The 15,166-nt window shown below is 38.3% G+C and overlaps 1 protein-coding gene across 1 annotated transcript; it reads right to left on the bottom strand.

The window, feature by feature from the left end:
• Nucleotides 1-4: 4 nt before the first annotated feature.
• conv (insulin like growth factor binding protein acid labile subunit convoluted) lies at nt 5-15,166 on the bottom strand (the record flags this gene model as incomplete). Its single annotated transcript, XM_088229910.1, has 13 exons — nt 14,990-15,166; nt 11,352-11,495; nt 10,088-10,247; nt 8,626-8,795; nt 6,456-6,608; nt 5,519-5,622; nt 5,044-5,142; nt 4,143-4,244; nt 3,599-3,743; nt 2,504-2,758; nt 1,915-2,087; nt 640-843; nt 5-101 (listed from the first exon to the last, which is right to left on the bottom strand). Coding segments are annotated over exons 1-13 (1,818 nt in total), but the record flags the coding sequence as incomplete, so codon positions are not given.

The raw sequence follows: 15,166 nt of genomic DNA, 5'->3' as shown, positions 1-15,166 counted from the left end.
TCAGGGGGTTGCGGCTCAGGTCCAGGGACAGGAGAGCGTTCATGGGCGGCCACACGTTGCTCGGGATCTCGGAGATGTTGTTGTCCGACAGGTCTACATGGCTGGGAAGCGGGAGAATTTTTTGTTTGACATGTCAAAAGTCGGAATAATCGTATTGCGTGCATGAGAAGCTGTATGAATGTAGAGAATGGGAGGTCTATCCTCTCTACACCTACAGTGAAACAGCGTGATACGAGTAGTTTGCTCGTTTTTATGATTATTAGTTATAGGCAGGCAGCCTTTACTGATGCGCCTATGCCTCTTGTACTGCTTTTTGTCCAAGTTCTTCTTCTTGGTTGACTGAAATAGAATGGACAACTAGACTTGGCAATTTATTCCATAATTACTATGACTGCCCCCTGCGTGAGATGTATCAATTAAATCTCAACACAAATTTACGGGGTCATATCTGGAAGCTCCATCATCCCCAATTCCACCTCATTCCCGAGAAATACTTCCTTTCCAGCAGGGTAGTTTCAGACTGGAATAAATTATCAAGTCTAGTTGTCCATTCCATTTCAGTCAACCGGTTCAAAAACCGTATGTTTGAAGTTTTCAAATTTTTATTTTTTTTCTCTTTTCTCATCCTACGGAACTTACCCTAAACTGATTGGCAACATGAATATCTTCTCCAGCCTGTTGTGACTGAGGTCCAACTTCTGGCAGCTGACCAGCTTGGCCAGAGACCCTCGGGCGACGTCGGACAGGTTGTTGTGCGACAGATCGAGCTCTAGTACGGTGGGCAACGTGCCAAACGTCGGCGGCTTTATTTGTTCTAGAGAGTTATGACTGAGGTTCACGAATCTGCAAATACATCAGATATAAAATATTAACTCGGGATATAAAAATGATACACAATTGCCCTAAAAATAAGAAGTTAAAACAACTTCAATTAATATATTTTCTATATTTCCTCGATTGTAAGACACCGTCGATTATAAGACGTGGTTGACCCGATAATTTGTTTCGAGTGTATTTGACCAAGAAATCATGTATGAGTAGTACTGGCTTATTTTGGTTTTATGAAGTTGCCAGACACAGCACATCTTTAGTTTTTGGCAACACTGTTTCCTACCCGCTCTCTTCGCTATTATCAGCTTTTTTAATCCTTCCCGCAAGTGATATGAGTTTTTTCGCTACGTCTTCAATCGTTTAATGCCGCAAACATTTCATATAAATGTATTCAATCCATCAATTTCCATTATTATCGCCATGCCTCCGAGAAATTGGACAACTGCAGTTTTCTGAAGTCTTTACTTCGGATTCAGTGTCGGTTTCTTCTGGATCACTTTTTGGTCAGTTGAAAAAATGTGTAAATGGGGGCTAGATTTCTTACCGTCCATGCGCTCTGTAGCTGTAAGACGTTCCGTAATCAAGCTCCTATCTGTTATGATTCAAATAGATCTTAATTGGAAACGGGGAACTAGAATCTCGATCGTCCATGCGCTCCGTGGCTACAACACATGCTGGGATATTTATTTATTGTACAGCATCCTTGAGGTGATCTTCACAAAAATGGTACTATGTATATAAATTATCCAACTATAATAATGCAGTCTTCTTGCTGACATTTCAAACAGTAATTATGGCAAAAAAAATTACGCAATTTTACAGCGATTATAAAACGCACTCCGAATTTAATTTTATTTCCGAGACACCAAAATAGGAGAAAACATGCGTTAATCGAGGAAATATGGTAAATAAAATTTTTAAATGTGTAAACATTAAAACTTAAACGATCACTGATAAATGCCTACTACCCTATTACATATTATATCACATTCGATTAAGTGTTTTGCCAACCAAACTAAGAACATAATCTGGTATTCTCCTCGACACTCACAGTTTGTTAAACGAGGTCTCGAAATAAACAACCTTAAAGAGAAGAGCGATTGGAAGACCGCACTGAAGATATGCTCGAGTCGATTGTGGGACAGGTCTACGGTGTGGAGTTCGTACAGCTTGGGGAAGGTGTTCTTGGGGATGGTGTGGACGGTGTTATGGGACACGTTGAGGATCTTCAGGCCCGACATGTTGTGGAGGGGAATCTGGAACAAGAAGTGAAACACCACAATTTTTACAGTGTCTACTAAATATTCAATCTAAATATACGGTGGAAAAAGTCTAGTCTTTCTTTGTCTCTAGAAGGGCGCTAGGTATAGGAAGTCTGGGTATTTACAGGGCTCGTGACCTAAATATGGACAATGGAGTTCCGGTACAGACCCTCATGTATGGGAGCAAATTACGGAATTGGATAAAAATAATTACAGTGGGCTGAATGCTGTTGGAATGCGATCTCTCGGGCAAAGGAGTATCGCGTCAGTTTGGATATGAAGAGCGAATGGCCAGTGAAATGATGGTTAAAAGGATTTACGATGCGAATGTTGACGGATGCAGAAAACGAAGATGTTGGAAACTTCAATATATAACTAATACTTAGTACCGACTAAATAATATAGCATACCTGGTTCAGTTCTGTGAAGAAGTTATAGGAGAGTTGAAACTCTGTGGCAAAGGTGGTGTCATCGAAGGCCTTGGGGTGGATGTGGGTGAGGTTGTTATGGGAGAGGTCCAACACCGTGATGTTGGCGCAGTTCTGGAAGGAACCGGGCTCCATGTGCGACAGGGCATTGTGGGAGATGTTGATCCTCGTGAGGTAGAGGTCCTTGAAAGACAACTTCTGTATCTCTGTTATCTGATTGGACGACACATCGATGATCTGAGGAATAAATAACAGTTATTTGAGTTAAAGCCTTAACTACACAAACTAGCGGACCGCCGACGATAGGTAGTCACGTAGTCCCACATCCCGCCTTATATTTTTTTTTTAATTTACAATTTAAATCATGAAAGTATTCCTCCAAACTGAAAAATAAATAAATTATTTTCGCACACTGCCAGCCGAGTCAATACAAATTTCTGTAAAGACAGGCAACTCTAACGTTTTGAAATATTCCCAAAGTTTGATTGAATTACAGAGAAAATTTAGTTACTTTGAAGTGGTTTTAATTCATTAATTGTATTATTTAACTTATTTTATATGAAATTGTAAAAATATTTATTAAATAAAATGTCTGCAACAGGCGCACAGAGTTTGACAGAATGGGTATTTTGACATGTTTTTACGTAAGTTCCTCCGTTTATTTACGTTTTATTATATATTTTAATTTTCTGAATCTGAACTGCTAGATGGTGTCACTGCTTTCTGTAAAACTTTATTCCGCGCTCAATCACAAATTAAAATTATAAATAGGCCTCAAAATTAAAAAAATCAAAGCAAAATAAATGTGCTCGCATGAACATGATTTTTGTCACTTCCAGTGGGTAGATACCGTACCGCACCGCGGGGTACCGCAGGGTGCCCTCGGTAGCTATCGATGTACTCACCTCTAAACTGGAAACACAGGGTCGATAGTGTAGCTTCAAATATATACAGTTATAATAAAAGCATCTATATCTTCCGATCGCAATTTCCTTAACTAAGCAGCTGAGCACCGAAGTCCCGCCGCAGTGGACCTGTGTATAGCCACATTCTTCGCGAAGGGAAACCATAACTGACCTCCACGTAGTTGAGTTGGTGGAACATCTGGAAGTCGATCTTCTTGATCTTGTTCCTGGCCATGTCTATAGTCCCGATCCTCGTTATAGAGCTGAAGGTGCCGCGCCCAATGTCCGATATCTCATTATCCGACAGATACAAACGCCTGAAAAGATTACATACAATTGTAATTAACAATTAATATTCTGTTTCTGATAATATATGTTTTTATAATTTAAATTAATCCTTCGAGAACGAGGATATTTTTATTTTTGTAGAATTTTGGTTATTTATGCAGCTTTAGAGCTCCGACCTCAGTTGGAAATTGATGGAAGAAATTATGTTTGGGGTTTAATGAGTATTTATTGCATGTCAAACTTTGTTATGAAGCGCGAGAGTACTTTCCACCATTTTTTGTGAAATCAAACAGCTGAAACCTTTACTAATGCGGGTGAGATTTGTATGATTGTGAATGTAAAGGAAGCAATGTCTACGTACAATGGCATTGTGTCTACGCATTGTGACCTGCGTGTGATGGTTAGTTAGTGAGAATTAAATATTTTACCGTAAGAATCTCATTCCCCTGAAGCTGTTCGTGTCCAGCCTCTTGATGTGGTTGTGGTCCAAGTGAACGACTCGAAGAACGGCGTTTCTTGCGAACATCCCTCTGCAACAAGCGCATTAATATTACATGTCGGGTGTTCATTCCGGTACACACAAATGTTCAAGTTTGTTGACTCCCGCACCTGCATTTACTTTAAAAATAAATATCATCATTTTTCCCATTCCTCACCTAGCGATGCATGTGCCCCAGCACGGTATTTTTAAACTAAATGCAGCATATTTTAATCACATATTTATGTATTCATACAAAGAGACTTATTATAAAAAAATAAAAACGTATCCCTAACTCTATGAGGCCAAGAGCCCTGTATCGAGTTAGGATATAACATAATGGAAAGTGGAAGCATGCGTATTATCAAAGAATATTAAAAATATAAATTATTTCATCGACATAAATTTTAATAAACATTTGGAAGACACACTTAATAGTATGTATATAAATCTATGGGATGCCTCGCAGCAGTCTCCTGCGATGGTCCCTTCCCTTAGACAAACTCCGAACTTATGCACTTGTACGCTTCTTCTGAAAATGGCTTTCATTTCGGAGAACTTAATATGTTCTTCCGGAACATTGCACGCTCACGGGGCCGCAAGAGAAATAAGAAGATAAGGTGTAAGTGTGAGCGCCATGAGGAATCGAACCTTGGACCTCAAGAATGGCGGACTTATCTCCGCTGGATCCAAGATTTTCACCTGAGAGCGGCCATCGAGTGGAACACACTCGTCCGGGGTTCTGGATCTATTTCACACACAGAACTGCCATTTATACAAATTAAAACAAACTCATAAAACCCATTTACAAAATGTATAAGTTAATGAAATGTATAAAAGTACTTAATGACCTGGATAATTCCGTCAGGTGATTGTGGGACACGTTGCACCAGGACAACTTAGTCAGGTCGGCGATGTGAGAACTCTCCAGTTTGCTGATGTTATTATAGCTGAAACGAGATAATCATTTTTTTAATCAATTTTAAATTACCATAAAAAAAAAAACTATGTAGTACTTAACAGAGATCCAAACAGTGGGAGACTGATATTCACTTTTCAGGCTTACACAAGTAGTCAAACATAAATCCATACAATTGTAAATTTAAAACTGCTACTATAAATGTATATCTCTTCCGATACAGGCACATATTATAGTAAAACTCATGCAAAATAGTGAAGAGATACGTAGGAAAAAAATGTGATTAGTTTGGATATAACCGGGTTGTGGTCTCGCGGCTAGTGTTGCGGACTCGCGGATCAGAGGTCCGAGGTTCGCCTAAGTTCTACCACAAGTTGATTCCCATTTTCGAATGGTGACTTATTTACCTGATATCGAGAACTTCCGTATCTCGCAGCCCTTTGAACTGATTTTTCTTGAGAACACTCAGCCGGTTGCCGTGGACATCCAGTGTCTTCAGTTTCCTCAGGGGCTGGAAAAATACTTAGAGCTATTTATATAATCCATAATATATATGTATATATACTCATACCACGATCTGAAATTTTGGCAGTAAATGGTTAGATGCTATGTTTGGTCGGTGATTTTGTACGGAGTTAAATCGTGGACCCTCAAGATCGGCGAAGGCGCCAACTACTACCCTACAAGGCGAACTTTTCTCCGTTTGATTTCTTTTCTCGGGATTTTTACCTGAGAGCAGCCATTGAGTGGAAAACACTTATCCAGGATTCTGGTTCTATTTGGAATTCTATGGTGGAACTGTATTTTTCATCTGCCTGGACACGGATAAATCAAAAGTATTACGTAAAAAGGACATTAAAAGAATTTCTCGATCAAATTTATTTCTGGATTGAGAAATTTCTTTAGTTATGCAAATCATCTTCTTTATTTTTACTCTTTAAGGCGGACATATGATTGGGAAAGCTTCTATCGGCTACTTGTTTGTGTCTGGGCGAATGAATAATACAGTTCTGTACGCGAAATGGAACTAGAATCCTGGACCGAGTGATTCTGACTGATCTCGGGTGAAATTCCTGAAAAGGAAAATCCAGTGGAGAAACATCCGCCTCGTAGCACGTTGGCACGTTTACCGGCCATACTACTAAATACGAGGGTTGACACGAAATATTTATTTTTAAAGGTGGTTTTACACTGTAGTATTTCACCGGCACCTGAAGCGTATGACTGATCGCCTCACCTTCGTGTAACTAATGATCGAGCTACGCTGCATTCGATTCAACAATTCAGTGCCCTGTGAGGGTTCGATGATAATGACGGTGTATTAGCTACAATGCGGGTGTTTACCTGGAAGGACTCCACGGCCAGTTCCTTCAGCGGCCCGTTGACAATATGGAGCCTCTCCAGTTTGCCGAGAGCCAAGCTGTCGGCGAATATGTCCTTGTCCAGTGCCTCCATCTTGTGCCCGTCTATTTTTATCGTCGTGATGTTTCCCAAGATCTAAAACGGTACAAACAATAATACAATACAACGAAGAGAGACCCGATTCGATAAGAGACGGAATTTTCCGGAGAGGTTATGCGAAGCGTCGGAACGCACGACGGAAGCGGAGGGGCTTTCTCGGAGGGATTTCTCCGCTGTTTTTGTTTTAATGCATCGAAGGCAAAGACAGTTCTTAGCCATAATTATTTTTGTTCTTGCACCTATCAATGCGTAATAATAAAAAATGGGTAAAGTGAAATTATACTGGCAATACTAGCAATAAAATAAAACAAAATTTACATAAAAATAACCATTAAGTTTCGTTTTAAAATAACAAATCTTCAGGCCCAACATTTATTTATTTTATAAATTTTATATTCGAGGCACTAACTTTTTGGTTTTCCATTATAATAAAATAAATGTCGGGCCCGAAACCTCGACGAAGAAGCTTGTTTGCTTTGAAACCGGTTACTGGAATTTTTTTAATATTTTAAAATTAGTGGTTAAAAAGAAAGTTTTTTTCAACAGAGTATGTCCAAATGCTCGCAGACTGGCTGACTGACTGACTGACTTTTACTTCACAAAAGTCAACAGATGGAAGAGTTGAGGAAATGTGGATGTTTCAACATGGGCAGAATGGTGAATGTTACACAGTGTGTAAAGTGGCCACTTAAACCAGCCAATGACAGGTCATAAGCCCTGTAAATGCCTAGACTTCCATATTCCCTTCTCAATAATGTTTTCCCTCTCTGTTTCAATTATTTCAAAGTTGTTTTATTTATTTGACAATTGTAGTCTGCATTACTTTACAGGCTGTTTGTTTAACCCAGCGCGCAATGCAGACTGTAAATATACGTTAGAAGTTAGAAGTCAATGAATGTAAAGCAGATAGCTGCTAAACTTCTAACTTTTAATTTGATTTTTAATTTTATCTTTCAATTTTAACTTTTTAATTTTAATTCTTAATTTTAACTTTTAATTTAAACTTTTAATTTAATTTTAATTTTAACTTTTCATTTTAATTTTAACTTTTACTTTTGATTTTAATTTTAACTTTTGATTTTAACTCTTAATTTATCCTTAATTATATCTACTACCTGCATCTAATAAATTATTGTTGCTTGTGAATTTTTACAAATAAATTTAAATGTTCATGGAAGCACAGAGAGAGGGACGAAAGTAAAGTAGCGATACAATGTCTTCTTCTTTTTATGTACTTTTTATTTATAATTTATATTTTTACTTTTTTAGAATTCAATTATTTTCACCGTCTCCTCTCTCGCTGCATTCATAATAAATTCGAGTGAAATCTGTAATTGGTCTTACTTTTTAAAATTGTTTTTTTGTACCTTGTAAATAAATAAAGACTGTATGATTTCATCAATAAATAAATAAATAAACTGCTGATATGTACAGAAAAATAGATCAATTTTATCTGCAGAATCCATATTCAGCAAGCAAATTGCCCTATTAATGGGTGAATTCTGACTTGCATTGGTGTGCGTGCTACTGGGCGTGTTAAACAGGGCGTGAGATCTGGCTCTAGTATAATTATTGGAAACATACAAACTGATCTCTTTCAGTATATTTGGATTATATATACTTCCAGAAATCAGCTTATAGAAATGTTTCCCGAGAAATTGGCATTTTTTCGCACGGGACAAAAATGATTTTGTTGTACATATTAACAGGATTTCGTTAAATAAATGCATTTTTGTGTGAAAAATTAGTTTTAGGAAATAAATTTCGATTTTTTTTTAAATACATAATTTTTTGCTATATCGCGGATTTACTGTATAAGAAATAGAAAAAAAAAATCTTTTTGACACATAAGCGTGTCATTTTTTTATAACAAATATTGTCATTTGGAAACTAACACCCCTTTATGTACCGGCTCTGAGTCCGACGCTCGGGCAGATAGTTCGCTCGTAACCTTACTATGAACTCGAACCTCCTTGTCCCTATGCAAGAGGCGAGCGTCTTATAACTTATAGGCCGATAAATAACCAGAAACTGAGGTATTCGAGTGTCTCACTTTGAACGCTTCCTTGGGGAACCTCGCCAGGTCGGTGTTGAGGAGGTGCAGCTCCTGCAGCGTTATATTCACTCCCAGGAAGGTGTTGTCTTCCACGGCGGTGATGGGAGTGTCCTCTATCTTCAGTATCCTCACTCGCAGCCGGTACAGGAGAGGGCCGTACAGCTTCCCTGCAATAAACGGAACTATGGCGACAATACTCCACAGACAGATTCAAAGCTTCTATAAACATTTCACCTTTAGAAAGATTTATGCTTTCTTGGGAAAAAGACAACAGTGAAACCTGAAACTCTTCATTATTACGGTTTTACATTTAACAACACACAAATTACACAAACTGATAAAAAATGTGTTATTATCTCACAAAATATGTCTATTCAATAAAATTAATCCAATTTTACTATTTATTTATTTATTTATTAACGGACATTGTCCATGTATACAATTTATAGGTTTTAAATATAAAAGAATAGTTAAAAACAATTAAAAAAGAAGAAAAGAAGCATTGACAAACATAAGGGACATCGAGACAAGATCTGGACTATTTATTCAGTGCTCGTTTAAATCCTTGGAAACTTAAACCAAAAAAGTCCAGATGATCTGGTCTCGAGTTAACAATACGACAAAGACGGGTCATTGGAGAATTAAGGCCATAGTTTGTTCTATGCTGATCGATGAACAGTACTCCATTGTTTCTCAACCAACGAGTCGGAATATTGAATTTTACTTGTCCCAGTAATGATGGAACATCGATTATTCCATATGTTTACTACCATTACTGAAATATGTTTAAAACTTGCCATGCGTATTTCCATATATAAAGAAGACAGGAATTTGCTCCAAAACAAACAAACCTGCCAGAAGAAACAAACTTAACAAAAACAAAGTTAAAAACAAACTTTTCTGCATAATGCTGTTTTTCGACGTATACAAAAAAAAAATAGAGACATACCCAGGGGTTCCAGTATTTATGATGTGAACACCCGGGCTAAAAGGGTTATGTATATTTATTTTGTAATCGGACTAACATAGTACGAAATGTGCCAGTCGTAACATATTTTTTAAGTGTCAAAATTCAAAACACAAATCGCAGCGTATCTTAATCATTTTAGTTACATGAAGGTAAGATGATCAGTCTTATGGTTCAAACGCCACTCCCGGGACTTCGTGTCTTTCGTGTCAATCATGTCAGGAATCGAACTCTAGACCCCTCGCATGGTAGGCAAACACGCTGACGGAAGCTATTTTTCATCTATCTCTTCATTGGAAATATTCTACTTAAAATGAAACCTCAATCTTGTGTTGAACCTTCTCACACTAGTTATTTTATTTAGGAAACCTCGGATAAAAACGTTCTGATAAAAAACAAGGGTTTTCGTGGCTCCATAATTCATCTCATTTATATGAGGAACAAACGATAATTTATCAGCAATATTGTTTTACAGAGCGCCCTCGGACTCACCGATGTTGCACTCCTTAAGCACGAGTTGTTCCACCGGCATGTCCAGCGCGGCCAGGTTCCCCAGCCCCGCGCTGAGCGTGGCCAGGCCCGAGTTCTCGCAGCGCACGTACAGCCCGGAGTCTGTCCCCTGACCGCACACGCAGGGGTGGAGGAGGATCGCCTGGACAGAGAAGGATGATCGGTTGTTGTTGTTGACCAAAGGTAAAATAAACAGTTTGTTGACTATGGGTACGTTTTAGTTTCACTACTTTTCTCAATATTTTCTCTATGGGGCGTGTATTAATATTAATAATGTACGCATAAGAAAAAATAATAATTACATATCCCTAACTCTATGAGGTAACTAATAATAGGTCGATGGTCAGTGGCATAGGCCAAATAGGGTGATAGTAATCTTTGTTATGATCTTTTAAAGTATTTTGCAGTCATGTTATATTTTTTGATAAAATGACGGTACAATAAATCGTAAATAATTTCATTTATTTGAAATTCCGAAATGATTTTTATGCCAGGAAACCTATACACCATTCAATGTGTATCTTTTTGGGTGATTCTGTGCATGTTGGATTAGTTCCGACATTTCAGCTACCCGTAGCAGGAGCCATCTTCAGGGTGAACTGTGTGTTGTGTAGAAAAAATATGTGTTTATGTAATAGTAATTAGACACCTATACATATTCTATGTGAATGTGCTGCTTTACATCATAAAAGGAGCCTCATCCTCGGGGAACCGCTGGTTAAACCTGAGGATGTTAAAGAGCTCGCCCCCTACCTGATAGCCCGATACTTTACGGATCTGGGTTTGGAAGGGGAAATATAGCAAAATAAGAACTCTCACCTTCCACACAGTAGCCAGGCTCTTTATAGACCCGGGCTCGGAGGGCGAGAACTATTCACAATAGATCTTCACAGGTCGTAGTGATGTCAGGAGCTTGCGTAACACTGACCCCCACCACTAAGAATAAGAATAATATTAGTAATTAGTACCGTGTCCCAGTCAGCAGTGGGCACATTCCGTGTCATTTTTGTAGTGTGTAGTGCGGGAACCATGTTGAGTTCAATTCACCCAAAAAAGATACGTATTGATAACAGTGACTGTGAAAACCTATGCACCTATCAATCACCATTGTTCTTTTTTTATGTGACTTACTAGTTGTGAGATTCAGTCAGGATTCAGTTAAGAACTAAGAATGGGAGAATAACTTATTCTAATTATGATTATACACCAGCGACCGAAGCTTTCTGAACGAGTCCATATCGCACACCTTATCCTGTTTCTGCGGGCAGCGGTAGCGGGGCCCGGGGGGAATGTACTCGGAGCGGGCGGGGGGCGCGAGGGGGGCCAGCAGGGCGGCCAGGACGAGCAGAGCGTAGCGGGCCATACCGGGCGGGGTCGGTAACGAGAATATCTGGAAATAACATCACGAGGTTGGTGGACATCGGAAGAGAGATAAAGGCGATAAAGAAAGCCCCGGGTATGAAAGAATATCGTCACCTTAATTAGAATACAACAAAAGCCACTTACTGAAAAGGGACAAGAATATACGTATTTGTAAATGAATACGAGCGTACTATTGTCCCCTCCCTTGCGAGCGAGTGTCCGGTGTCCGGTTCGTTGTGCCGACTGGACCTATTGTAGGTTTGGCTCTGACTAAATGAAAACTTTACAGCAGACAATAAAAACTTCATAAATCTGTCATTCCGTATGAAACTTTAGTGTTTTTTTTTACCTAATATTTTGTTTTTAAGGTATACATGATTTTTAAGTGTTTTATCTGTACAAATGTTACAAATGTTACCGAGCACCTACTGAGTGTTTTATCTCATTTCTGTCAACAATTTCTTCACTGACAGATAGATGCTATTTTGTACGGTGAAAAATATTAAATCACTATTGACAATGTGTTTAAAATAAAGCGACGATATTACGAAATTGAGAAATAATAACAGATGAATCTTGTTGGTTTGTTTGTAAAACTTTTGTTGAGTTACTATCACCGTATCACCGTATCACCGTTTCACCGTAGGGGCAGACCGAGAGGATAGAATGCCATTTCACTCTTCTATTTTCTGTTTGAATTTTGAGTATTTTGATGACCCGAACATTTTTTAGCAGACTTGGCGGATTCAGTCCCAAGATATAACTGGGAACATTGGCCATTATAATGTTCTCATTCTCGGTACCGGCTGCAGTTGTTTAGTGGCTTCCCGGCTTCTAGTCTTTTTTATTATTTTTTTATTTGTCAATATATTTCATTAATGGTACATGTTTTTTTTTATTCTACACAAATCTACCTTTATACATCTTGTAAATGTTATAACTGTAACTCTCCAAAAAAATAATATGTATACATATACATTTTATGTACATATAAGGGCGGGCATATTGCCTTTAACCAATTTCTTCCTACCTACCCGAACCGTTCAGTTTGAGAAAATAAGAAGTATATGGACATATTTTAGGTATATGAATACGGAACTTTGATAATTTTACACAAAATTTGAAACAAAAATAAACTAAAAATCTACACTACACTATGAAAGGAAGGAGGGGGATGGGGATGGAAAAGGAGGGGGATGGAATGGGGAAGGAGGGGGATGGGGATGGGGAAGGAGGGGGATGAGGATGGGGAAGAAATAAGATGGAGAAGTGAAAATCTTAACTGGATTCCAATCTTGATAACTCCTCGGAGAGTGGAAACTGGCCACGTCTACGAACAATCTATTGACTTTATAAATGCAATTTTCCATTCCCAAACAATACCTGCGCAGTAAAAGGAGGCGAGTAGGAAACTACAGAATGAATCATCCCGATGCCATCACCGGTACGATTATGGTCTGTTATGGACGACAAATTGCAACCGCCCACGTGACATCGTGTGGGATTCTGAAGACACGCTATAAATATGGAAAAAGAAGGAGGCGATATAACCATGATTTTATCTTAATTTTGAGAAGGGCATATGGAAGTCTAGGCATTTACAGGGCTTATGCCTGTCATTCATTTATTTAATACTTCACAAGAATATTCCTCACTGGGAAAACCGGTATCGAGGAAGACACTTTACAATTTTAGTTTAGTGTGATAAATATATTTATTTTTCACAATTAATTGTTTTAAACTTTTTAAGCAATTAATTGTTAAACTGAGGGCTCTTACAATATTTATTTAAAAAGTACATAGCAATTGACATAAAATAGAATCATAATTATTTCACTAATATGTTAATAATTATTTTTTTTATGAAAAAAGCTGAACGCTGAAAAGCTTCCGCTGAACTATTTCCAAGTTAAAGCAGTTAGTAGCAGTTGTACGAAGGGCTCCGGACTGACGATGCATATTCCAGTTGTGATCATGATACATTGGCTGGTTTAAGTGGCCACTTTACACACCCTGTAACATTCACCATTCTGCTTATATTTAAAATCCACATTTCCTAGACTCTTTTGTGAAGTAAAAGAGCTGAAACCTTTATCATGCGGGTGAGATTCATCCGGCTGAACCCCGGAAGTCCAGTCTGTCTACGAACATTTGGACACGTTCGAAAAATTGTTGATGAAACTAACCGGTATGAGAAGAGGTATGAGAAGAGGTATGAGAAGAGGTATGAGAAGAGGTATGAGAAGAGGTATGAGAAGAGGTATGAGAAGAGGTATGAGAAGAGGTATGAGAAGAGGTATGAGAAGAGGTATAATTATTGGAAAATTGTCTTCGGGCCTTGCCTTGTGGGTGGGTTCGGTTGAATCGGTTCAGCCCTCCCCGGGGAGGAAGTCCAGCCTGTCTACAAACATTGTTGATATTGTTTTTAATTTATTTGTTTTGATTACTGTTTTTATATTTTGACCCCCCAATGGGCATTGGGCATTTTAAAGATATTTATGCATAAAAAATTATTATAAAGGAAAGTAAAAAGACACAATGGTATATAGTAGACTCGGTGGAAGTGGAAGCGGGAGAGAGGTGTTTATAATTGAATTTGATTCAGTTATCGTTTGAAAGAAGACAACTTGTTATCAAAGAAATCGAGACTGGTATGTTTGTCGGCAGACCTGAGAATTCTGGGCGTAGGGGAATGAAAACCATAGTTAGTTCTATGGTTATCGGTATGAAAGAGTAAGTTTTGTCTGAGGTTTCTAGTTGGGATATTTAATTTTATTGTTGTTATGTCAGCAGTTCAGGCGCATCAAAGAGCGAGTTGAAAATTTTAAATAGGACTAGAAGGTCGGATTTATTTCGACGGCCTCGAAGAGAAGATATATTTAAGCCAGTTTCTAACTCATTATACGTATATCGGTCTCCAGATAAGCCTATCTTTCTTGAAAATCGATGTTGAGCTGATTCAATATTTTTTATGTGAACATCATAATACGGAGACCGGATAACAGAGGAGTACTCTAGGTGCGGGCGAGCTCCCCAGTTCGGGGCTATCTATCCCAGTTAGTCGGTGGAAGCAACTTTATATTAATGTATAATTTTATGTGTAGGATAATATGAAAAATAACAGAACCCTAACAGAAGTGAGTTTTGGCGGTATTGATATTTATTTGCGAATGTCTCGCTTCTGATTTGTTACGGTTTCCGAAGGAGGACAAGTCGAACCGTTTTTACGTTTTCGTCGAAACGGAGAAAATAAGTTGCGAGAAAATAGTACCCGAGAAACAATTATAGTATAAAAGGAAATCGGGTTTCTGTCTTGTCCGAGCGTTCAATGTCATGCCTATCTTTTTCTAGAAAGTTTCTAGTCGCGTCATAAAAATGGCAAATATTTTTTTAAAAAACGAACGGAGCAACAGAGAATTTACCAACCGTGGATGACTAATGAATAACGAAGGAATTATAGTTCCTTGTCCTTGTCCATACCGCAGCGACATGACTGTAGGTATGGATCAACTCACCACTCACCACTCGCCACATATCCTTGGACAGATTATTGCGCAAAATTCAATATAAAAAACAGCTTGTTTACATAAAATGTATCCCTTCTTCAGCACATTTTCACTCCGAATTCAATATGTTTCGGTCACTTTTAGTTGACAGATCAGAAAAACAACCTCACTCTGTTGTCACACGTCTCCCACC

Source organism: Micrasema longulum, unplaced genomic scaffold (genome assembly GCF_059751315.1).
Source record: "Micrasema longulum isolate JH-2025_06_02 unplaced genomic scaffold, ASM5975131v1 h1tg000722l, whole genome shotgun sequence".
NCBI lineage: Eukaryota > Metazoa > Arthropoda > Insecta > Trichoptera > Brachycentridae > Micrasema > Micrasema longulum.
The sequence above is the reverse complement of the archived record's forward strand: the minus strand, read 5'-3'. Positions and strand labels throughout refer to the sequence as shown.